The 24643-nt window shown below is 42.5% G+C and overlaps 1 protein-coding gene across 2 annotated transcripts in view; it reads left to right on the forward strand.

Moving 5' to 3' along the window:
• Nucleotides 1–204: 204 nt before the first annotated feature.
• The window catches only part of RASEF (RAS and EF-hand domain containing), a 34921-nt gene continuing 10482 nt past the window's right edge, over nucleotides 205–24643 (forward strand). The window contains exons 1-11 of one of the 2 annotated variants that reach the window (XM_077344691.1): nucleotides 207–980; nucleotides 10940–11086; nucleotides 12872–12962; nucleotides 16186–16281; nucleotides 17407–17484; nucleotides 19089–19204; nucleotides 19301–19369; nucleotides 19857–19941; nucleotides 21323–21414; nucleotides 22876–23110; nucleotides 24192–24329. In XM_077344691.1, the coding sequence (XP_077200806.1) occupies nucleotides 562–980; nucleotides 10940–11086; nucleotides 12872–12962; nucleotides 16186–16281; nucleotides 17407–17484; nucleotides 19089–19204; nucleotides 19301–19369; nucleotides 19857–19941; nucleotides 21323–21414; nucleotides 22876–23110; nucleotides 24192–24329 (1566 nt within the window). In that variant the 5' untranslated portion in view covers nucleotides 207–561. Of the gene's footprint in view, nucleotides 981–10939; nucleotides 11087–12871; nucleotides 12963–16185; nucleotides 16282–17406; nucleotides 17485–19088; nucleotides 19205–19300; nucleotides 19370–19856; nucleotides 19942–21322; nucleotides 21415–22875; nucleotides 23111–24191; nucleotides 24330–24643 lie in introns of both variants that reach the window. The other variant, XM_077344692.1, reaches the window with a different exon arrangement.

Consider the following 24643-nt stretch of genomic DNA (forward strand, 5'->3'; position numbering starts at 1 on the left):
GCTATTCTCGTCTCAGATTAAGCAGATAAGAAGTAGGAGCAGCCCTACCTACTCACAAGACGTCTGTCAGGGAGAGCAAAGGCTATTTATTAAAAATAACTTTGGGAATGTGAGCCCTGGGAAGCCCATTCAGAGTTGCCGTTTGGTTCGTGCGCATCAAGGCTAGTCAACGGATCGCCAACAATGTAACCTCCTGGGCCGACGACAAGTAAATTACGCCGGCCTTTCTCTGTCTCCGCCCCCTGTCCGGGCCCAGAACTCTTGGGCCGACTGCAGAGGAGCCCGGGCCGCGGGGGACGCTCCTGCTCCTCCGTCGTCAACGCCTTCGCCCACCGGCGCTCTTTGTCGCCTGGGAAGGCGCGGCAGCAGCGGCAGCGGTTTGCGAGTCTTGGAAGAACTTTCCTGGGTGAGGGGCGGGGCGAAGGCAGGGGCCGGGCGCGGCAGGTGGGGTGAGCTCCCGCGGGAGTGGCACCGTGCCTCGCAGCGTCCCCTTTCTCGCCTTCCCGGAGCCGGATCCCGATCGCGCGCCTGCGCCCGCAGTCCGGCCCGACCCCCCCTGGCATGGGGTCCTCCGACGGAGGGGAGCTGGACGTCGAGGACCTGGCCCGCCTGCGCTCGCTCTTCCTCGCCTGCGACGCGAAAGGCTCCGGCCGGATCGAGCGCGACGACTTCAGCTTGCTGTGCGCGGAACTGCGGGTCCGGCCGGCCGAAGGCGAGGCGGTCTTCCAGCGCCTGGACACCGACCGCGACGGCGCCATCACCTTCCCCGAGTTTGCTCGCGGCTTCCGCGGCGCCACTCGGCGGCGGAGACAGCAGCGGCGTTGGAAGGGCCGAGGGGAAGTGCGGGCCGAGGAGATGGACGAAGAGGGGCGCGAGCAGGGCGCCAGCGACGCCCTCGACGGGTTGGCTGCCGCGGGGCCGAGCCAGGCTTGGCGGGAATTCGAGCTCCGGCTCGGCGAGGAAGCCGGATACATCCCCAGGTAAGCCCCGGGCGCGGAAGGCCGACGGGAGGCCGCCCGTCTGCTTGGCCCGGGCCCTCCGCAGGGAGCTCTGGCGAGGAGGGTGCCGAGCGTTCCCGCCCATTCTTCGCGGACCTCTTGTGCCTTCAAAAGCCCTTCCAGACGCGGCGGATTCAGCAGAGGGCCGGTGATGGCTGCCTGCTCGGAAATGCCGCGATGGGGGGGCTGCACCTGTTGGTTTTCGACCTTTCAGTTACACTGATAAATAGAACTGTAATGGCAATTTAAAGGCCATCTCTGTTTTATTCCAGCATAAACTGCGTGGAGCAGAACCAAGCCTAGTGGGGTGTGTGGATGGATAGCAGAGCTCCCCTTTATTTAATTTTTGCTGAAGAATGGTCAACACAGTGTGTCCTAGGAGGATTAAATGTTACTTTATTAATTTCTTAATATTCCTATTTTTAATGACAGCTTTTAAAAATATTTTTTATATTGCCCTTTTGGTATGTCAGCTCAGAGTGGTTTACAACACTGCATTCAAATTTTTAACTGTGATTAAAAATACAGTGAATTAATTAGGTAAAACATTTAAAAAACAAGGTAGAATTACTTTAAGATGCTCAGTGTCTTTTTATTATTTTCTGGGGACTTAGTTCTTTGTCCAATGTAACCAATAGAAGAGTATTGTTGGCACATGGTTGCTACATCCTTTGAGGATAAGCCAAAGATGGAGTAGGTGATGTCATTAGGTCTTGTATTGGGTCACAGCTGACATCTGAGTGTTGTGTCGGCTGTTTTCTGGCCTTATGTCTCTGTTAGGGGTCCATTGTTGTTGATAAGAAGGGGATTTACGTAGGTTCTCTTACAGCAACTGTAGCCAGGGTGCTAGGGCCCTTACTGTTGGTCAGAGACCCAGGGTAAGGGCTATTTTGAGAGACAGAGCAACACCAAAGTGTGCTGAAGAATTTCTAGCAAAAGTCAACGTGTGGTATTTTGTGCATCTGCATTCTGCTGGCGCGCTCTTTTGAAATCTCTTGCTGCAAAACTGTAAGCTGCCACGTAGCTTCTTGTCTCTTTTGCTGCTTTAGACAAGCAGGACTTCCTTCTCCAATTTCAAGAAGAATCCTGTTACTTTAAGAGAGAATATCTATTGCTCTAAAACAGCATAACTATTCTGTGGGGTGCCATGCCATTTCATCTGCCAAGCCTTGTAATGGAATACCAACTGAAGAAATGTGTTTTTTTAAAGATGAAGGGTTATTTGGAGTTTCTTGGTGTATGCTTTCAGCTGTGATCTGTAAGCCCCCTTAAGTCCCAAGGAAAGGCAAGGTAAATATTTAAATGTATCATTTTTGAAGATCCCAGCTTTCAAAAATAAATGAAAGTGGTGGGACTCATACCTGCTCTGGAGTTCTTTAATCCATCCATCCATCCATCCATCCATCCATCCCCCCTCCCTCCCTCACAAACACACTTGCAAACCCCTTCCCTTTCGTCTTCCCTTCCCTCTTCCTTCCCCAACCAACCCCCCAGCAATCTGTGAGCACGTGCCCACACACACACAGAGTTTCCCCCCTCATCTCATCTCCTAGGAGGGCTCTGGCCTGCAGGGCAGAGCCTGGGCTTGCACTGGTGTCACGTGCTGCCCCTCCAGGTCTGGAGGGCAGCTGCCCCGCCCCCAGGAGTTGTGCTCCCTGTGCTCTGGTCCCCAGAAGCCTCCGCACCAGCGAGAAGTCCCTGCTCCCTCCTCACCTTTGCAGTGGTGCTGGCCTGCCTGGCTACAGTGCTGACCTGTCCAGCCGCCACACCCTCACATTCTCTGATGACACAGGATTCCTTTTAATGGCAGAGTAGAATGTGTATTTGTAATTTGATTATGTAGACTGGTTTGAAAGTTTATATCAGACTAGAAAGTTAGCCCACTGTCGGATAAATACAGCGGGCGCTAGGTGGCTGGGCAGGTGAGCATAGCTTGCGGGGCTGGTGGGTGTAGGTCTTGGGCCGGGCTCTGATTGGGTAGACTCACCGTGGCTGCGGCGCGGCGCAGGGCAATGGCGGCGGCCAGAAGGCAAGTTGGGGCTCGGTGGTGCAAGCGGCGAGGCGCGGCTGGCGAGGTGAGGAGTTTCCGTGGGCGTCTGCGCGCGTCAGCAATGGGGTTGTTGTGTCAGCGGCCATTTTGGGGCTGCGCGGCGAGGCGTCCGTGGGACGTTGGCAGCGGAGTGGGTGGGCGGCAGGCTGCCAGTGCTCGGCGGCATCCTGGAACTTGGGGCCTGGCGGCAGCAGCGAAAACAAAGGTCATGGGGCAGCTTCAAAGCAGGGAGGCGGCTCCAGGAGTTCGGGGCGTCGGCACAGCGGCAACGACGAACTCGATGGAGAGGCGGTGAAGTGGCAAGTGTAAAGTGGGGCGGGGTGGGAAGGCCGCAGGGCGGCGACGGACATGGGTGGGGGTGGGAAGGGTGGGGATCGGCGCGTCCGGGGAGGCGGCGTAGGTAGGAGCGGCGTCATTGTGAAAGGGTGGTCGCTGGGCGGCGGGGAAGTAGTTTCCCCCAGCTCCAGCGGCGTGGGGCGAGCCTCTTCCCTGGCGGCCATCCGGCGAGGATGGCGGCTCAGGAGGAGTGAAGAGTTGGAGGCGCGGCGTTCGGGAGACGGGCCAAGTGTCCAGCTTTGCGCGCCTCCCAATTGGACACTTGGCCCCTGAGTGCCACTCGGAGAAGCGAATCAGGAGCCGCTTTGCGGCTCCTGATTTGCTTCTCTGAGTTTTTATCCCGGACAGAGCCCGCCCTAACTCCTCCCCACCTGCCCTTACTGTTTTATTTAGTCCGCGGCGCCTGTGGCGCCGCAGGCGGTTTAAAGATGATGCAAAAATACTACATAAGACTTGCATTACATGAGAGAGCCATCTTGGCATAGTTGTTAAGAGCAGTGGCTTGTAATCTGGAGAGCCAGGTTTGATTCCCACTCCTCCGGGTGGTTGGCCAGCTGGTTGACCTTGGACTAGTCACAGTCCTGTTAGACCTGTTCTCTCAGAGCTCTCTCAGCCTCACCTACCTCATAGGATGTCTGTTGTAGGGAGAGGAAGGGAAGGTGATTGTAAGCTTCTTTGAGACTCCTTCGGGTGGAGAAAAGTGGTATATAAAAACCAACTCTTCTTCATGTCATAGCTGTGGGCTGTCTTTTGCAGTTGTAAAAATACCACGGTCACCTTCATGAATGTGTCCTGTTAATTAGATGAGAACAGTTTGGTGATAGCTGATCTGCCATTTCCTACAACCAAATTAATGTTGTGTAATTATCAAATTGTCTCACATGACAGAGTAAAATCTTGATCTGTCAAAAGGGGAATCCTGGCTAAGAGAAATGTTTCTTCACGAAAGGCTAGCTGTTCTCAGCTGTAGTATTGTAATCTGAAACCTTCCTGGCATTTGGTTTCACTTGCATAGTTAACCAGTGGAGCATTGGGTACATTGTTCTGAGTACTTGATTTGCTGTGACTGGCAGACAGTCACATACTTGAGTGGCTGTGCTTTCTGCAGTCAGTGTTTTTGTGGAACAGAATATAGATAGTCATTATTTAAAAGGCTTTTATAAATCTATGTCCCCCTCTTCAAGGTGCTCAGAATTTCACTTTCCTTATGCTGTCTTCACAACAGCCCTGAAAGATAGGTGTCTAGCCCAGGGTCCCTCGGTGGCTTCATGGCTGAGCAGGCCTTCACACAATCCTAGTCTGACATTAATCACTTCATACCACACTGATTCAATGGTATTAAAAATATGACTTTTCCTTCTAACAATAAATATGAAGTTATCCTCCTTCAAATGGGCACACTTTTGAGTCTTTGGTAATAGAGAAATTGATTAGTCAGTTAAATTGTGAATATTTGTTCCAATGTGTATCTTAGTTTTATTCCTATAGGGGACTGAAAGCAGTTAAAAGTATTCTTCTTTACTTTGCCACATTATCCTTCCAATGGTAACTGTGCGAACTAGTTGAGGTAGTGAGTAACTAGCCCTGACAGAGTGGGGACTCAAACCCTGGTCACCTAGACCCTAGTCTAACACTCTAACTACTGTACCACACTGGCTGTCTTAAATAGTTATGAACTAAAATTTAGAGTTGGGTTTTAGCAGACATGTGCAAGAGAGACAAGGGCCTACTTCTGTATAGGATTAAACTGTAGTGTTTTCTTGAGTTTTTGGTGCTCAGATGTCTTAATGAGAGCCAGTTTGGTGTAGTGGTTAGGAGTGCGGACTTCTAATCTGGCATGCCAGGTTCGATTCTGCGCTCCCCCACATGCAACCAGCTGGGTGACCTTGGGCTCGCCACGGCACTGATAAAACTGTTCTGACCGAGCGGTGATATCAGGGCTCTCTCAGCCTCACCCACCTCACAGGGTGTTTGTTGTGGGGAAAGGAATGGGAAGGCAACTGTAAGCCGCTTTGAGCCTCCTTCGGGTAGGGAAAAGCGGCATATAAGAACCAACTCTTCTTCTTCTTCATTTTCTTCTTCTTCATCATCATCTTCATCATCATCATCATCATCATGTGCAATATGTTATCAGTCAAGAGGGTATTGGAAGAATCACAAAAACTGACAGCCTAAAATCCAGGAAGTTAAGCTGTTGCCTTCTTAGCTCTCTGCACAAATATTGTTCATTTCAGTGAGAAATTTTCTATACTGAATAGGGTATATTCTGAGACAAAAAAGAAATATGCTTGCATCTCTGTAGCATATAATGATGTTGGCCTGAAGTTACAAGAGCGGAATGGTGCTGATTTCTAGTCTCCTTTAGTAGACTCCTATGCAATCAATGTAGAACTACCTGTTTTCTTTGTTGAACCAGAAATGTTAATGAAATTGATTTGTTTCATTGCAAGTGGACTTCTTTTTCTGTAGAACTTTTTCTGCCCAGCTTCTAGATGTTTCGCACTTAAGCACATTTCCATCTCTTTACATTATATTTTATAGTGGTGATGGTCCTCACAAATAGAACTAAGGCCACTTGGGTACCTTTGAAGGACAACACCCTGCTGTTAGGACTGCTACCTAGGTGGGGAAGTGAAGGTGTGTACAGTGACAAGGTGTGTACAGTGAGAGTTTGTTTAAACATCTGTCTCCTTTCAGTCAGAACACTTATCTCAGTACCATGTTTGAATGTAATCCAGCTACTTTATCTTATAATAGGGTGGTAGAAAACAGCAGTTATCTTTGTTTGTCATGAGTGTGCAGACATGTGGCTTGATTCTGCTGAGTGGCAGTTCTTATACATTGAATCAGACAGAACAGGGTCAAGATGAAATGATTCTGGTGATGAAAGAAATAGTACAACATTAGAAGCTTGGCACAAAACAGACCATTCCCAATTCAGATTAAAAGATATGTTAGCCTCTCTTTTCCTTTGAACTCCTTTTGAGTCAGTACAAGTCCTAGAACAAGGACTTATTTTTTGTTTTAAATTTAAATGTTCAAAAAATGACACTGTAGTATTCTGTCTTGAGCCTTTGTTTATATATTTGCCCAGAAAGTGCAGCTGTGTACTAAAAAGATAATACCCACTGACCATTTCTGACATTTTAGACTCATAATGGGAATAATAAAATTACTGATTATTTAAGGTATGACTGGAACAGGGCGACATGTTAAGTTGTCTGATAAAAATGGCGAGATATTGTATGTGGGCTCCTAACAAAATCCTAGAAGCGCATATTCAAAGCCTTGATGTCTGATATCATTCACTCCTTGGTTACACCTGCATGTATTGGGAAGAGCTGTTTTCTGGTGGTAACTGGATGCCAATCCAGCCAGAAGCTTTAGGGAAATAGTCTTTCACGGTAGGTGGAAAAATACAGGTTGTTAGCCAGGTCTGAGATTACTGGCCCCAGGCCACACCCTATGAGTGCAGATTTGAATCCAGGTCTTCTGGATACATGTCTGACGGACTTAATGGCTACATAATGCTAGCTCAGATATGATCAGATTATGGGTCAGAGCTAACAACAATAAGAATTTTCTTAAGATTTTAGGTGTTTTGAATTAGATGGCTTAGTCCTAGTTTGTTCTGGCTCAGTATCTATAGGTAATGTTACTGGAGACTCTGAGGACAAGCAAACAATTAAAAAGTAAGACCTGAGTAAATAACAAATGAAGAATTTCTTCTCCATAAATCCCTTTTCTGCAATTACTGGTGTTCCTCTGGGCGTGCATTCTGGGTTGCCTCAGGTTTGGTTTCTCTTTCTTTCACACCTGACTTGTACTGCCAACAAAGTTGGTTGAATCCAATTCTTGACATGCATAACAGGGCCTGTGAGGAACAATGAGAACATACGGTGGGTTCAGGGATGAAATAATCTGAATGTAATACCACAATTATAACCATATGCTTATGACAGAAAGTGGCTTTCCCAGGCCCAACATGCCAGACAAGGCTGAAAAGCAAGGGTAAAAAGGTATAGCTTTCCATCTTCCTTCTTTCAGGTTTCTTGTTTGTTTAATCTTTGAAGTTCAAAACTCTCTGAAAACAGCAGCTGTGACGTACTTGAGAGCAGAACAAAAGGTAGTACTGTCAGAGTACAGCACAAAGCTCTCTTCCAAACTCCAGAGGATAACATTACAAAGGGGGGAGAAAAAGGGGGCAGAGATGTGCTTCCTGATTAGCCAGTTCAAGAGAGTGAAACACATTATGATATTTATATTTATACAAGGTGGGTAGCAGCCAGCCTCCAAGTGTATCCACCCCTTTTATGCATGCCATGGGCCATCATTGTGGTTAACCTTTTAAAAACTAAAACCAAAATTAAACCTGGATCCGCCACCTCCATAAAAGACAACGACTTAATGCATGAGACAGTGGATGGAAGACTGAAGCCCATATTTTATAAATTTTGGAATAATCATTCATTTACATGTAACCCTTTCTAATGGGGAGGGGTTCAAATCAATAAATGACAGCACCTTTATGGCTTGACAAGATGCAGAATTACTTCAAAAGTAAAAAAAAATTCCAGATATTAAATAGTTTTCAATATAACAATATTTGTCATCAACCCCAGAACTTTATAACTAGATATATAACAAGATCATATGACTATGAGCATAGCAACATTAATGGAAACAAAATCCTTCCAAAAGGGCACTCAGTCCTAACAAACACAGGAAAAGAGAAAGTCCAAACTTGAACTTATAGAAGTGCACAGCTGCTGCCTCTTGTCTGCTGCTCATGAATTTGTTCCCTGGCTTGTACCTGCAAAGGAAATAGCAGTTTCCCCCAGTCAAGCTTTGGGCCTTCTCGCCTGCTGCAGGCCAGACTGACTGAGGGGTAAGAGCCTTTGACGTACTCGAAATCACCACAAGGTTGAAAAAGAGGAAAGGGGAAATTATAAGGTGCAACGTTCCCCTGGCTGTTAGGGCCACCAAATACCTGCAAAGGGGTGAGGCTTTTGCAACTCATAATATGTGAGCAATTTAACTTACTGTTCATTCTCAGTAACCTTTGCCTCCCTAAACCTAAATCCTAAACTGTTTGATTGAAATTATTAAAACAAAATGACATGGGTTGCATACATTCACTTTGGAGTTCTGTGCTGAAAGCCCCTACTTCAGATCTCAGTATTGCAATGAACTTGCATTTTAGGAAAGCCACTGCCATAGATCTTCCAACTTCAGAGCCAATTAAATTGGAGGATTCCTTTTTATGCTAAAGGAAGGCTTCAGACTCCAGAATTCTTTCATTCATTCTGCTTATAAACTGCCTCTCATTATGAAATGGAATGTTCAGATTCCATTTCAGAAGAATTATAAAATAGAGGTAGGACCTATCACAGTATCTCTGGAATTTAGTTTTACAATGAGCAACACTTATTAATATTATAAAGATGGGGGAATTAAAAAAGAATAATAAAGACAAGGACTCTACCCATCTACTTTCCCTGTGTAACAAAAATTATGAGTAGGAATATCTGATGTCTGTTATATCACCCATTAATTATTTAGCATCTCCATTGTTTTCCTGTGCATAATGGAATATGGTCCAGACATTGCTTTTCACTGTATGAATGAAAGGACTTCTATAATTGAAAAGATAAGCGCAATGCAAGGACAATGGACAGTTATTTCTGACCTTGCAGCCCCAGTTCTTCTCTTTGACCTAGCCCAAGGGTCCAGTATCTATTAGCTGCCACATTCTGCATGCTAAAAGGTCTTCAGAGACATTCAATGAATGACAGAAACAATTTCAATGAGGTCTGAATTTAATTCAGAGAACTTATTTATTTATTTATTTATTTATTTATTTATTATATTTATATACCGCCCTCCCCAGGGGCGCTTTACATAAGAACAAACAACAATACATAAAACAATCTATAAACATGTGAATAACTTTACAATAACAACTAATGGTTGTAACCATAGAACAATGTAACAATATAAACAATGTAATACAACAGTGCAACAATACAAACAGGTCCAGAGCATGTTGGTGGAATTCGGGGGGGGGGGCAGGGGGGGGAGCAGGGGCCTTTCAGTTGCTGTTGATTATGTCTGGTCTCAACCAAATGCCTGCTGGAAGAGCTCCTTTTTGCAGGCCCTGCAGAACTGTTTAAGCTCCATCAGGGCTCTGATCTTTTCCGGGAGCTCGTTCCACCAGGTAGGGGCCAGAATGGAGAATGCTCTGGCCCTGGTTGAGACCAGGTAGACTTCTTTAGGGCCAGGGATCCTTAGCAGGTTGGTGGCAGTGGAGCCCAGAGCTCTTTTAGGGGCATAGGCGGGAAGGCGATCCCTCAGGTACACTGGGCCCTGACCGCGTATGGCCTTGACAAAGCAGGACAAGCCAGTAGATGAAATTCCATAAGGCACAACATTATGGCTTTAAAGTAGTAAACATATTTATTATAAGGAATATTGAAATTGATGTGGTATTAAAAGTAATATAGTTCTTAAAAGGGAAAAGACATCAAGGCAGAAAAAGACAAGATTCTTAATTGTGTGTTTCCAATTTACCCAAATTGTAGACTGATCTTTGTTGAATCCTTAAAAATATACACACACAAACACAGAACAAACCAGAGATAGCTTTATGGTATCTCAAAAACAAATTCACACACCCCCTGTGCCTCTGTAGCATTGTCTTAGAAGCTAGTTGGAAAAGGTGGGAGCTCTTAAAAAACATAGTAAATGCCTACTTTACTTCTTATGCATAGGATATGCAACCAGAATGGGCATATAGGGATTTTTTATCGAAAGTGACAAAATATACCAGTTAAGAGAGACATGAAAACAAGCCAGTCAGAGGTGAGTGGGTGGATGAAGGACTTTAAGTCCCCCATAGACAGGATGATTTGGGTTGATGACTGTGTGACATATTTCAGTGCTTCAGTGAACATGAAACTGAGTACATGAGTGCATTCTTTACTGAGAGCAAAGTTGTCTAAGGGTGGCTGAGACTTGGGGTTGTAGGAAAAAATGGAATTGATTACATGGATTGATCAAGGTTTTAAGAATGTAGGAAGGGTTTTTGTTTGTTTGTTTAAAAGCCCTAGACAGTGCATGTAGTACATAAATACTTTGGATCCAGATTAGATGTTTCCAAGGCATAAATATTTCTGCTCATTCTGCACAATTATCCCATTCCCTCTCACAAAAACACCAGAAATCTTGTTTAGGGGAGAGAGAGGACTCGGTGGGGGAATTTTGGACTCCCCTGAAAGGGGCAGGCAGGAAATAATAGGCAAATCCTTGCATCTATGAAAATGCTAGTCTGGTTCAGCCCACTGTTAATTTTTCCATGGATGGTGGACTTTACAGTCTCTAAGATACCTTCAGAGGCCATTCATTTCACTTCTGTTTTTGGGTATGGTCTTCAGTTAATTTAAAATTGGGCATGTTTGTTTTTTGGGGTGCGTGTATGTGGGGATAAACTATGTACAAGTTGTTATTTCTCACTGCATTCTGATTATTCTGTAATGGCTCTCTTTTTGTCTTCTAGGCAGGAACAGGTCAGTGTTCTGTATCAGAACATCAGCATAGTGGAACCACGATTAATTCAGCCTTATGAACATGTTATTAAGAACTTCATTCGTGAGATCAAGCTTCAGAGTGCAGAGATGGAAAACTTAGCCATAGCTGTAAAAAGGTAGCATACTTCATTGTTAATTACCATTTTTGTATGCAGAATGCAATTGCTTATTGTTGCTTCTGGCAAAATGTGTTAATGTGTAGTTTCCATTCTTCATGACTTTGGAAATTGTGGGCACTAGGTATCACACTGGACAATGTTTGAATCTCTGTAATGGCATAAGTAAGTATTCGTTGCCACTCCAATCTGTACTGATGGAAGTGGTTATAACTCAAAGTCAAATTACTGCTAAGAAAACATATCTGCATGCTGTGCTTATCTTTGCCCACTATTCTGTAATGTCCTTTTACTTCTTCTATCCTGACAGGATGTCATGACTTTTTTACTTCATCTCAGAGATGTCTGGTCTGCAACTCAAAGTTGTAATTTAAAAATCCCTGACTGTAGCCAAACTAGTAACTTTTGGAGATGGCTCAGAATAATTAAAATAGTGTGGAAATGAAGCCTTTTAAGAAAATGTCCAGGCCCAGATGATTAAGATGACATGTTTGATATATTTTAAATTAATTGTCCCTTGATTGTGTTAGTTCAGAAAAAAAGAATGTTGTCTATACATCAGTTTTTGTGCTGGATTGCCTGGTTGCTCTATAATTTCATGCTACTGGAGTTGCCAAATCTGGCTTGGGAAACTTGTGGGGATTTTTGTGTGGGAGCTTGGGGAAGGTGGGATTTGGGGAGGGGAGGGACCACATCAGAGGGGTATAATGCTTATAGTACACAGCAGCCATTTTCTCCAGGGGAATGCATATCTGTGTTTAGTTATCAGCTGTAATGTTGGAAGATCTCCAGGCACCACCATTTTCATCTTTAGACATAGGACTAACAGAGGATATGTGAGAACATATATGTGTAAGAAATTTCATCCTCCCACTCATACTCTTTTCCACACTCTCTCTCATAGCCCTCGCAGCATTTCCATTTTCCCAGCTTGCTTTGTTTCTTCCCGCCACCACTACTTTTTCTACCCTTACTTCACTTTCCCTCCCTCCCTTCTTGCTTTGTTTCCTCCCTCTCATTTATCTTCTTAACTTTCCTGACTTCTTATACTACCCATTTTGGATTACTTGGGCAACTTAAGATTGTTAGCTAGGGAACCTAGAATGGCTGCTAATACCTCATGAGTTTTCCCCATTTTAATTTTTTTGTTTTATTGTTAAGAGCCCCCCACCCCAAACCTGAGGTTCTCTTAGATTTGTAGAAACATCTTCCTCCTCCTGTATCTGGCCCCGCAGTGCAGATGTTTTTGATCCACGGACTCAGAATAAGATATGCAGACTTCTGAGTTTCTAGGTCACTATAAAGCAAGCCAGCTCCACATGCTGAGGTTACAGAGCAAATGTTCATTATATGTGCAAAACATTGTGTAAAAAAGCCAATCCATATAAACATTTGGGTTCTATCCACTCTGCTTAGTTTAAGTGTGGAGCCATTTCCTCCAGTGAGTGATGGCATCCGACCCATAGTTTAGTGGTCAAACTTGGCAATTTGTGCAGCAATCTCAGTGCATGGTATCTGTGAGTGCCCAGTGTTTTTATCACACCTGAAGTACACAATGGACCTTTCCATTCCAAGAATAGTATCATTTTAATTGAGTACCTTGAATATTGAGATTCGGGTGACCTTAAATTGAAGCTTTGATTTTATTCACTTCTTGATTTTCCAACTTGAAATATCTCTGTTCATCTCTCAGGGGTCATGGTGGAACAAAACATATTTTCCACAATTGTCTTTGATGTTTAAGAGTGTTTTATGTGAACATGTTTATTACTGTTTACATTCTAGGGCACAGGACAAAGCGGCAATGCAGCTGAGTGAACTAGAAGAGGAGATGGACCAGCGAATACAAGCTACAGAACATAAAATCAAGAAAGAGGTGAATAATTGATACCTGTAGATTTGCATATTTAAGATTGCTCTCTCCTTTTGGTGAAGTTAGTTACAGGGCTCTGACTTGTACTGTCCAAGTGTCATGTGAAAATATTTCTTTGTACTATTTTCCTCTTCATTTTGCCATTAATTTGAGCATATGAAGGACAACGAGTGATAAGGGGAAAGATGGTAACAGAGGGTGATGAGGGGAAAAGTCCAGGGCATATTCATCAATAGCTTGAGCTCAAGCCTTTTCGGTGGCCACCCTATGTCTCTTGAACAGCTTCCTGAAAGAGGTTAAGAGGAATTCTCATGCACTTGGTTTTGGTGTAAGGCTGCAAAATAGAGCTGTTCCATAGAGCTTTGAATGTGGGTAGAGGAGGACAGTTCATGGTTGAAGGGCATATAGGGATGCCAGCTTCCAGATGGGTCTTTGTAGAAATTATGAAAACCAGGTGTTCATCAGGACTACTTTGCACTGAAGTGGTCAGACTATCTGTGAGCTAAATTGTGAACTTCGTGTAGGACTCATGTGATAGAATGTTTCTCCATGCAAAAATTCAACTCAGTTAATTGCAAGAAATTGAGAAGACGTGCAGAAAAATGTTTTGCTTGGTGAAGCTTGAATCTCAGTCTGAAGTGAGGGCCAGATCTTCAGATTTGGAGGAGAACTTCTTACTTAATACCAATGCTACTGCTCTGTGGAGCATATGGAGACAAAAAAATGGGGAGGGGATAGAGTTTCAGGTTATTTCTAGAGCATTGCTTCCTGGTTCGCACCAAAAGTGACATTGCCATGTTGGTATAATGCTGATTACGGTGTACCTACCCACCAGACTCTTACCATCAGTCACTGTCACTTGAATGGGAAGCCTACCAAACTATCTTATTTTAGAGTTTATTTACCCCCACCCCCCAGCTAGCTAGCTGTGGATCACACAGTGATTAAAGAGCTCAGTTTGTCTCTGTAGAAAAAAAATACTCATTGTTGCAATAATGTATGTTAATGATGCTACTTATTAACCAAGGAACACAATCCAGAAGCATTTGAGAAAGCAAGTCCAGCAACTTTCACATTGTCTTTAACATTGCGGTCCCTGATGTTATGTAAAAGGAATGAAATCTTTGCAGTTTGTTTAGCTGCCACAGGCTTTTGGGTGGGAGGCCAGTAATGGTTATAATCGGCTATAATGGTTGGGCTCAGACAATATCTGTTGTGACAGATCTTATTGTCTGCTATTTTGTCGAAACACACAGTATGTAAAAGACTTGATATTGCTTTCCAAATTTTTGTTTGGGCATAATCTGGATAAAGTTAGGGATACTTAGATCCAAACTGTGTTTATTACACTGGTTTCATTGGGAGTAATGGAAACCTAAGACTGCTATAATGTCTAGCACTTAGAGATTTTTTTAACGTGATCTAAATATTACTTGATAACCTATTCCAGAACAGAAACTAGGAATAGTTTTAAACAGAACTATTCGTGAAACTGTCTGCAAAATTTTGCAACGGCATAGGACCTGTTGAAAAAGGATGCCTGTAGCTATCTCTGAACTGCTCTCGTTATGCTGAAATAAGTCTCCTATCATTCAGGACTACTAAATATAACTTGCATGTGGAGTTACCATATAAAGACTATTTTCTGTATGAGGTAGCTGTAAGTAGCAGCTTATAACATGGCCCTTTCTCATAAGCCAAGGAGTGTTGTGTGGTTGTAATTTTCTAAACGTGACAAGAATATGGGGAAATTAAGCCATTGCATTTCCATATTTCATGAACTACTAACCTGATTATGTCAGAAGGTATAATAATTTCACACTTTCAGTATCTCCTGAATTGCATTCAAGTGACTGTTTTTTGAATGCTGTGTAACATTAACAGAGCTTTAGCCTACTTATCTTGTTCAGCCATTGAATGGATCTAACGTATCAAAAGATGTGGCCTTGATCAGGAGAACTACAGCAGAAATGCCCAAGGCTGCTCTGGCCCAGCTGGTGAACATAACCCTTAAGCCATATAGCCTTGGAGGGTCTCCATAGGCCTGCCCACAATGACACAAGAGCATTTGGCTGAGCGGATAATAGACTGATGGGCAGTGGGAGGGTATAGTGCTACAAGTTGGGGAGAACTGGTCTTGTGCCCTGTGACACTTCTCATGTTTTGCAGGGGGAATACCAGACTCACATTCTTTCACTACTTGCTTTGGAATATTACTTGGCTTTTTAAATATTTTTCTGCTGTGGATGGGGAGAGGGTCAAGTAGCTGTTCTCCTTTCCTTTCTGGAAAGGTGAATATAGTCAGGCAATGGTCTAAAATGATGACTCTAAATTTTATTATGAATGTATTTGTATTAAAAGCACCAGTGAATGTTTCAGTAGGTAAATATCCACTATGTTTCAGTTCACTATCTAGGTATTAATATACAGGTGGAATATTTCTCTTTATTATTCTCTGAAATTTAGTAGGTTATCTTGCTTTGTAGTTCTACATTCACAGTTCCACGTAGTTTCAAAAGTATAACACCCCAAATGTAAATGCAAAGTCAATGTGATATTTACTTTGTGGGATAGTGCTGTAGTATAAATTTTAATGGTTGCTATGCACTCAGTTATTACTGATCCTGTGCTGACGTATGATGCAGAGATTGTACTTTACATTCCAGTCAGTACTGTGGGATTTCCTTGCTCTTGGTTGCTTTCTGGCTTGCAATAGTTTAGTATACAGCAACCGTATACAGTTGCTATAAATATATTCCTGTAAATCAGCCTTTCTCAACTTCTTTACTGTTGAGAAGCCCCTGAAACATTCTTCAGGCTTCAAGAAACCCTAGAAGTGGTACTGTTGTGCAGAATATGGTTGGGAAGCATAGCTGTGTACACACCCAGCTGGAGCCCCTTCCCTTCCCACCCCCTCCAGGCCCATCATTGGCCATTTGGAGAGGGGGTCAGCATGACCATATATGATCATATCACCCAATAAATGTTTAACAAATTAAAAAAAAAATTAACTCCCACCCATTCAGGATCCCCTACCACATCTGTCAAGAAACTCTGTCATAAAACCCTGGATAAGAAAGCCTGCTGTAAATATACAATCTTCAGAGTTAGCTTGAAATCCATTTTGTTATGCTTCAGCTGGAAAAAATGTGCTCCCAGTACATAGAGAGTAAGTGATCTTGTTTAAGGGTGCCTTGTTATTTAACACAAATGTGAAATATTGCAGGAGAAACGCAAGGCAGAAGAGGCTCTGCATGATCTCAAGCAGCAGTACGAAGCTGAAGTTGATGACCTCCAAGTGACCATAAAGAAATTTAAAATGGTAGGTAGCAGTGACTTTTGGACCAGATCATCAATAATGCGTATGGTCTGATATGGTAACTGCTGATTCTGAGGTATCAGGCTTCAGTGTATGAAGTTTGGGATCCAACTTTCTGTAAGCCACCTCGAACCGCAAGGAAAGGAAGGATATAAATATTTAAATAAATAAAAATTGTTTGGGCCACAAATAGGGGTTTCAACCTCCAGGAGATCTGAAATTACAAAAGTTTTTCAGAGGCTATGGCAATCAGTTTCCATGTAGCAAATGGTGGTCTCATGTCCTTATTGAGCTCTCTGTCCTCCACAAAGCCTGTCCTTCCCTAGCTCCACCCCCAGATCTCCAGGAATTTCTCAAACTGGAGTTGCAAAAGGGCTGCAAAAGGGTGTTGTCAAGCACTGAAGGTTGCTCTCCCCATTTATAATTGTTTCCCCTGTGGGGCCAATGAAGTATCCCACTGACAAGTGCACTACATTTATCTTTGAGGCAAAATTTGATTGTTTGATTATTCATTTTCCTCAAAAGTTACAACTGTAGTAGCTAAATTTAGAAGAAAAAAATCTTGACGCATTAAGCTTTATAATTCTAAGTAATGTTTTGTATTGTCTAAATGCCTGACACAGCCAGAAACCCAGTCACTCAACTGCTTGCCTGTGTCAGTTAAAGACCCCACGCAGCTTACTGTTTGAGAATTGAAAGACTGTTGCTTCTTTCATTTTAGCTCCAAGTGACTAAAGTGGGTCTGAACAGGCAGATAAATTACCCTTATCTTTTGATTGCCTAATACATTTTGATGCCTTGTATTCAAAGCTGACTCAAAGAACGTCATAAGAATATTGGGTTGGATTCAAAACAAGGTATTTCCCAGTTTCCTGTAACAGCTTACTATGCTTACCAAAATTCTGTTCCTCGGTCAGTGAACCTTTAGGGATAGCATGGAAGGGGGTCTCTACAGAAGTCCTGGGGCAAAAGGGGTCAATATGAGGGGAAATGATGCATAGAATTCACTTGAAGATATACACTGTACTTTCATGCAAGGCATGGTCCCTGTCTTGTGATTTCTGTGGATTTTAACAGGGCAGTTAAAATTGCATTGTTGTAACAAACATACTTTCTTTATTGTTTCAGCTTGAAGAACAATCTAAAAGCATCAATCACAAAGGAGATTTGGCACTGTTAAAAACCAGGATACATGATTTGACATTGGTACGACATTGTGAATTTCCTCCTCACAGTGGACAAAAAACATAAAACTTGATATTTCTAAGTGATGTTTTGTATTGTCTAAATGCCTGACACAGCCAGAAAACAAGTCACTCAGCTGCCTGCCTGTGGCAGTTATAGATCCCATGCAGCTTACTGTTTGAGAACTGAAAGGCTGTTGCTTCTTTCATTTTAGCTACAAGTGACTAAAGTGGGTCTAAACGGGTAGATAAATTATTCTTATCTTTTGATAATAAATTCTAATATTATCAGAATAAATTCTAACAAATTCCTGTCAGGGAATTGAACCCCAGTCTCCTGCATCTCTCTTCAACCCTGGACCCATATTAGTCTGGCTTCCGTCCTGGCCATGGGGTGGAGACTGTGCTGGGTCGCTCTGATGGATGATCTCTGGCGCCAACTGGATTGAGGCGGGTCGACCATTCTCATGTTATTAGATCTATCAGCTGCATTTGATGTGGTCATTCACAAGCTCTTGGCCCACTGCCTTGCTGACACAGGGACGGGGGGAACGGCCTTGAAATGGCAGAACTCCTTTCTTAAGGACAGGTCACAGAGGGTTGCAGTAGGGGAGGAGTTGTCGGACTCCTTTGTACTCTCATGTGGGGTGCCACGGGGGGGGGCGATCCTCTCCCCTACACTTTTTAACATCTACATGTGCCCTCTAGCCCAGTTGGTCCGGAGTTATGGGCTGGGGTGTCATCAATATGCGATGACACCCAGCTGTATCTCCTAATGGATGGCCGGATGGCCAGATCTCTCTCCAGAAACAATTGCCATTTGTTCGGAAGCAGTGACTGAATGGATCAGGAAGAGTTGTCTGAATCTCAACCCCTCCAAAATGGAGGTCCTGTGGCTGGGGAGAAGAGGGCAGGATCAGGAAGCATGACTCCCCTGCCTGGATGGAGTGCAATTGACATCTGCACCATTATTTATGTATTTATTTATTTATTTGGATTTTTATACCGCCAATTCTTTGCAGCTCTGGGTGGTTTACATTGAAACATTATCTAACTTTACATGGAAGACGTGAACAACTTTCAAACAACTTTCAAAACATACCTCATTATTTCCAATAAACATCTTAATAATCTATAGGAACATTAGTAGTAGTATAAATAACAACAACATTGGGAGATCAGTTATTGCAGTCATGCGAGGGTGTCTGGGGGGACCAGCAGGTGTTGGCCTCAAGCAAATACCTGGTGGAGGAGCTCCCTCTTGCAGGCCCTGCAGAACTGAGGAAGGTCAGGCAGGGAATTAGCTAGGAATTTAGAGCTGATCTTTGATGCTTCACTATATATTTTTATGATTGCACATGGGAGGGAGAATTTTCTGTTATTCCCATATTGGAAATACAAGTAAACTATCTGGATGTGGAGATCCAATTCTCATGAGCATCAACACAGTTTGTGTTTTTATATTACTATTTCATTAAAAACAGCTTTTCATGTTCAGTTCCTTTTAAAAGTGTTTGAATGTTATACCAATAAAGATGTCTTGAGTTTTGAAAGTATTTGAATCAACAGTGCTTCATTATAAAGTGGTCTGATGAATAATTTAAAGTTTCTTGCTTTTATTTTTAGGAAAATCAGAAACTTAAAAAAGATCTAATGGAAGCACAAACAAATATAGCTTTCCTGCAAAGCGAATTAGATTCTTTGAAAAGTGACCTTGCAGACCAGAGTTTGAATTCAGAGAGGTATGATTCTTTAACAATGACAGTGATAGAAATTAGTTGTTTACTGATGTGGATATATATCATAACTAACATAGCTATATTAATTTTGGCTTTTAGAGACCTAGAAATGATCAGAGAATACACTGAAGACAGAGATAGCTTGGAAAGGCAGATAGAAATACTGCAGTAAGCAACTTTCAATTACTTTTTATATATGAACATTAATATGTAAAAGCTGGACACGTCTTGTAAAGTAAGAAAGGAACATAGTAGTAAACTTTCAGATCCCATTGTCCTTAAATCAAAACTTTAAAATGTAAAAAGAATTAGGGGAGAGTGAATCCCCTCATGAGAACAGTCAGCCCCCTCATAGGAAAACACATGGAATATTAAATCAGATATGTTACGGGAAAGACTTTACTTTTTCTGACACTTTTTGGTCTGACCCAAATACAGAAGGTGGGATCATAAATGGGATGAGATGTTGAATTTTCTTGTTCCTGTCTTTTCAGTATCCATTTTTGGCCATTTTATAAGATTTTTCTCAAGGGTGAAAGAATGCCTTGCAATTCCTTCATTTTGTTAGATGTCCTAATGTTCGATTTTAAAGCTGGAAATACTGTTCTTGATCTGTTTTTTACATGTGTGTTATTTTCCTGTTTGTTTTTTTAAGATCAGCAAACAGGAAACTTCATGACAGTAACGATGGCTTACGAAGTGCATTAGAGAACAGCTGGAGCACATATAACCGATCACTGGTAGTTATTAACTTTGTATAACTAATGCGTTTAATTGTTTGATACATAAATACTTGCTCATGGCTATTAGCCAGGTCACTGAAATGATATAGTTAGTCTATTTTATGATAAAGTTACTAAGAGCAGATTTTCATTCTGGCATGTAACTCAACTGCCTATATATTTTTCTGTTTGTATATCTGGATATCATGGAGTTTATGTATTCTTCAGGAGCAGTCTAAATGTTTGATTTAATAAATTGTAGTTGAATAAACTAAAATATTTTGCTATAGGGTAAGATGGAAAACTTTGCTCAAGGTCTCTATACTTTGTTCCAGTTTGCCTTCCTGGTTCACTTTCAGTATGTGCAATGCTATCATTATGTAATGACTTCAGAGCACATCCAGGAATCTGTTCTGGGGAGAACAGGGCTTTCCCCTCCCCTCTGACAAGCCCTGGTAGTCAGTTTTATGGAATGAGTAGCCTGAAATGTCTCTGTTTCCTTTGTGGAGGAAGGTTGAAGCACATGTATGTAGCTACCATGGATCCCCAGATTGGATTTGTGTCATGATTCACAACAGGGCCTGGGAAAACCTGAATTTATGAGTTACAGATGTCTCAGATCTTTGGGAGCCAGAAATAATTTAAAGGGTCAACACAGCTCTATTTTTAACCTCAACAATAATTACTCCTCCCATATCTTCCTACATGTGGTTATGTACACGTAAACACATATGAAACTACCTTTTACAGAAACAGGGCATTGGTGCATTGAGGTCAGTCCTGTCTACTCAAATTGGCAGTGGCTCTCCAGGGTCTCAGGTACAGGTCTTTCAAATCACCTGGTCCTTTTTAACTGGTGATACCAGGGGTTGAATCTGGGACCTTGCAGAGGCTCTTCCACTGAGGCACAGCTCTCTCCTATTGTTCATTTTTTGTACTGCTGCTGAAGGCAATATGGTATTGGTTCTCAACCTGGGAGTCGGGACGCTTTCACAGGGGTCATGGCAGGGCAAGCAGCTTGGCCGAGGGGGGGCGGGGTGGGTGTGCCATCCACACAGCAACCTTGTGGAGTAGATCGAGAGAGTGTTCATCTGTCCAGAGCAGTGGGAAAAGAGTGAGATCGACATGGTAGAACAAGAGGCAGAACTGAAATGAGAAACCCTGGAAAGAAAACCAATTTATATACAATCATGAACAATGGATCTTCACGCCATTGGGCTGTTTCGATTTAATTTCTGTGAAAGAACACTTGCATAATGTTCTGGTTGGGGGTCACTACAACATGAGGAACTGTATTAAAGGGTCGGGGAGAACCACTGCAATGTGGACTACAGAAAATGGGGGATTGGAATACTGCCTTGTTATACTGAAAACCTTACTACTTGTGTGTATTTTTCAGCGTCTCACCAACTCTTCTCCAGCTAACACGATCTCTAGAAACAGCCCCAAATGCATTGGTGGTCAGTCTCCCCAAAATACACGATATGACAGGTACGCCTGACTTTTTTGTCACTTAAATTATAAGATTTGAAAAAGAAGACTAACATTTTAAGTTGTGAACCTAAGCTGCACAAGTATGAACAGGTTCAACTAAAATAATGATATTTTATTTCCAAGCAGTTGTGTAGGATTGGGTTGGTGTAGAAATGTGACAGTTTTTACATGTACCTTGTTGGGTATATATATATATATATATATATATATATATATATATATATATATATATATATATATATATATAAAGAATATGTATTCAGGTAATGAAGAGTCCATTAGATCTGCACTACGGAAGGATACTAATGCCTTGATTGGTTGCTTACCCCATGCTGCTCCCTGGTGGACTATATGATCAGGTAGCAGCCAGAGGCAGTCCTCTGCCAGTTGGCTGTTACTGTTCTATATGTTGCTCTATTGAAGAGTAGACTGAATAAAAATAGAATCCAGTAGCACCTTTAAGACCAACAAAGGTGCTATTGGACTCTGTTTTTGTTGTGCTACTTCAGACCAACACAGCTACCCACTTGAATATAGACTGAATAAAGTGAATGTTTTTTCTGCATTAACTGTTCTTTAATTGAAGTCCTACTTTAAATGAATAACTTTGCACAGCTGCATTTGGCATAGTTCAGTTTGGTAAGATATCATAGGAAAGCTTCCTTAATTTCAGATAAACGCTTTGAATTTTCTACATATCTCACAATGAGGCTCTTAAAACATCTCTGTATCTCTGGTAAAATGTGCATGTCACATATGTTAGATGTAGGATATGAAAGCCTTTTGAAAATGGAGTAATTTATTAAACATGTTTTCAACAACTGTTAGGTTCCCTTTATGGATTCCATAAAAAGATACTTATGGGAACTTGGAAATAGTCATGTGCACTTGGAAGATGGATTGACTGTGTTTGTTAGCTATTGAATCTGTATTACCTGTTTAGCATAGTCAATTAGGAACCACAGATGCATATGCACTTTGATTGCTTCAGATTTATGTTATGAAACTCACCTTATTATCACCTTTAAAAATTTTAAACAGTGGCCATACTGCTAAGAATTGTTTCTGGGATAGTTCATACACAGCTTTTGAGTACTTAAGGAAACAAATAGAAGGAAAATTAAAAGCAAAAACATCTGTGGTTGATATGCCCAATAGGGTCTTCTCGTTCTTGGACTTTCACAAAGTAGAACTGTGGACAGGAAAGCATGTTTCTGACAGCAGCATAATTGTTAAAGAGTTCAAGAAGAGAAATCTATTGGCCTGGCCTTGAGTGATACAATGTTAAAGGTTTTCTCATGGGGGTCAGGGGAAGCAGGAGCAGTCATGGGGATTATTCAGGAAAAGACATAAAAGTAACAGAACATGTTTTATGCATCCTTCAGGTACACAGACATGTTTGCCCCTAGATTAGTAACACTGGCAACCGATTGCTCTCTTTCCCTTTGTTCCAATCAGGTCATCTCGTTCTTCTTATGTGGATGAAGACTGTGATTCTCTGGCACTTTGTGATCCTATGCAGAGGATAAACTGTGAGGTAGACAGCTTGCCGGAAAGCTGCTTTGACAGTGGTCTGTCTACCTTGAGAGACTCCAATGAATACGATTCAGAAGTGGAATGCAAGCATCCAAGGACTTCTCAAAGGACACAGTGTCCACAGGAAAGCTTTGCAGGAGATGCTTCTGATACAGATGTAAGTGCCAGGCTTACTCTATTTTTTATAAATTATTATTTTGTGTTCAGATGTAAAATATAAGTTCTTGCTGCCTGTAGAGTGAAACTATTCTCTTCATATAGGTCAGAATCAGCCTAGAGCTTTAATCTGGCTTTTAAAAGTTAAGGTAAAATGTACACATACAGGAAAAGGTTCAGCATATGTAAGTGAATGCAATGTTTTAGTGATTTGTGCAGGTATACTTCTGTGACTGGATGTCATTGTTTTTGGAAAAAACGGTCTTTCAACTTGTAGTGAATAAAATTTAGATAAAGTTTATTTTATGTATATCCTGGAATGCTCACAGGTTATCAAGAATTAGTAATGAAACAATGAATCAACAGCCTTAAATGAATATTTTAAAAAGCTATAGAAGTAAACTCTTCAAAAACCAACACAGGGACATTTCTAGTCATCAGGATGGGGGAAGATCAGAATAAGATTTACCCAAAGACCTGGCAAATATTTCATCTGGTATATAAAGCTAAATGAGCTTGATATCATGTAAACAGGTGGGAGTTCTGGAAATCAACACTTGACACCACACAGTGTATAGCAGTGGTCCCCAACCTTTTTATCACTGGGGACCGGTCAACGCTTGACAATTTTACTGAGGCCCGGGGGGGGGGGTAGTCTTTTGCCGAGGGATGTCACCGCCACCTGAGCCCCTACTCCACTTGCTTTCCTGCTGGCGGTCCTGACTTCCCGCCGCCCGCTGGGGGCACTTCCAGCAGCAGCTGCGCAGTGCCATGTCAAGGGGGAGCCCCAGCCATGGCAGCTGCTGGAGAGCACCAAAGGTGAGCCAGTGGCAGAGTGGCAGGGCAGCTCCCGAGTCAGCAGCTGGAGAGGAGAATGAGGCTGCCCGGTACCGACTGATCTACGGACCGGTCCCGGTCCCCGGTGTATAGGTCTCTGAAGGCTGTCTACTTTTTCTCCTTTGGGCATATTTGTATGGTGTGATTTCTGGAAGGTTTCCAAGCACACATATCTTTGGCCTAAACCAGGCCCCTGCTTAGACTAAGTAATTATAGAAAATAAGAACATTTGCTTGCTTGTGTAGGTCCCTGATATCAGAGATGAAGAAGTGTATAGTCCTGATGAAACCAGTACGGTGCTAGATTGGAAACCATGCCAGCCTATCAGTCGAAGCAGTTCTGGAGCTTCCACAAGGAAGTGCATCTCTGCCATCTCTCCTCAGGTAATTAATGCTAAGTGGTCACATTAAAGCCTTTGTAAACACAGAAACTGAGATGCAAAGAACTACTTCAGAGACCTGTGAGGTCTTGAGAAACATTTGCCTTTTTTTGTTTAATATGGTCAGTTCCCAGACGATCTCTTGAGCTGCTTTTGAAATATTTCCCTTTGAAAAGAAGTTTGACATGCAGTATGAGGGACTGTTGATGGACTGTACTGGGCACGTGAGAGTAGTTGTGAGACCCTTTGTTCCAAACTACATGCTATATCTTAAGCGTTTGCAATCATCTGAAAGGTGTGCTAATACCTTAATGGCAT

The sequence above is a fragment of the Paroedura picta genome, chromosome 7 (genome assembly GCF_049243985.1).
Source record: "Paroedura picta isolate Pp20150507F chromosome 7, Ppicta_v3.0, whole genome shotgun sequence".
In the NCBI taxonomy this organism is placed as follows: Eukaryota; Metazoa; Chordata; class Lepidosauria; order Squamata; family Gekkonidae; genus Paroedura; species Paroedura picta.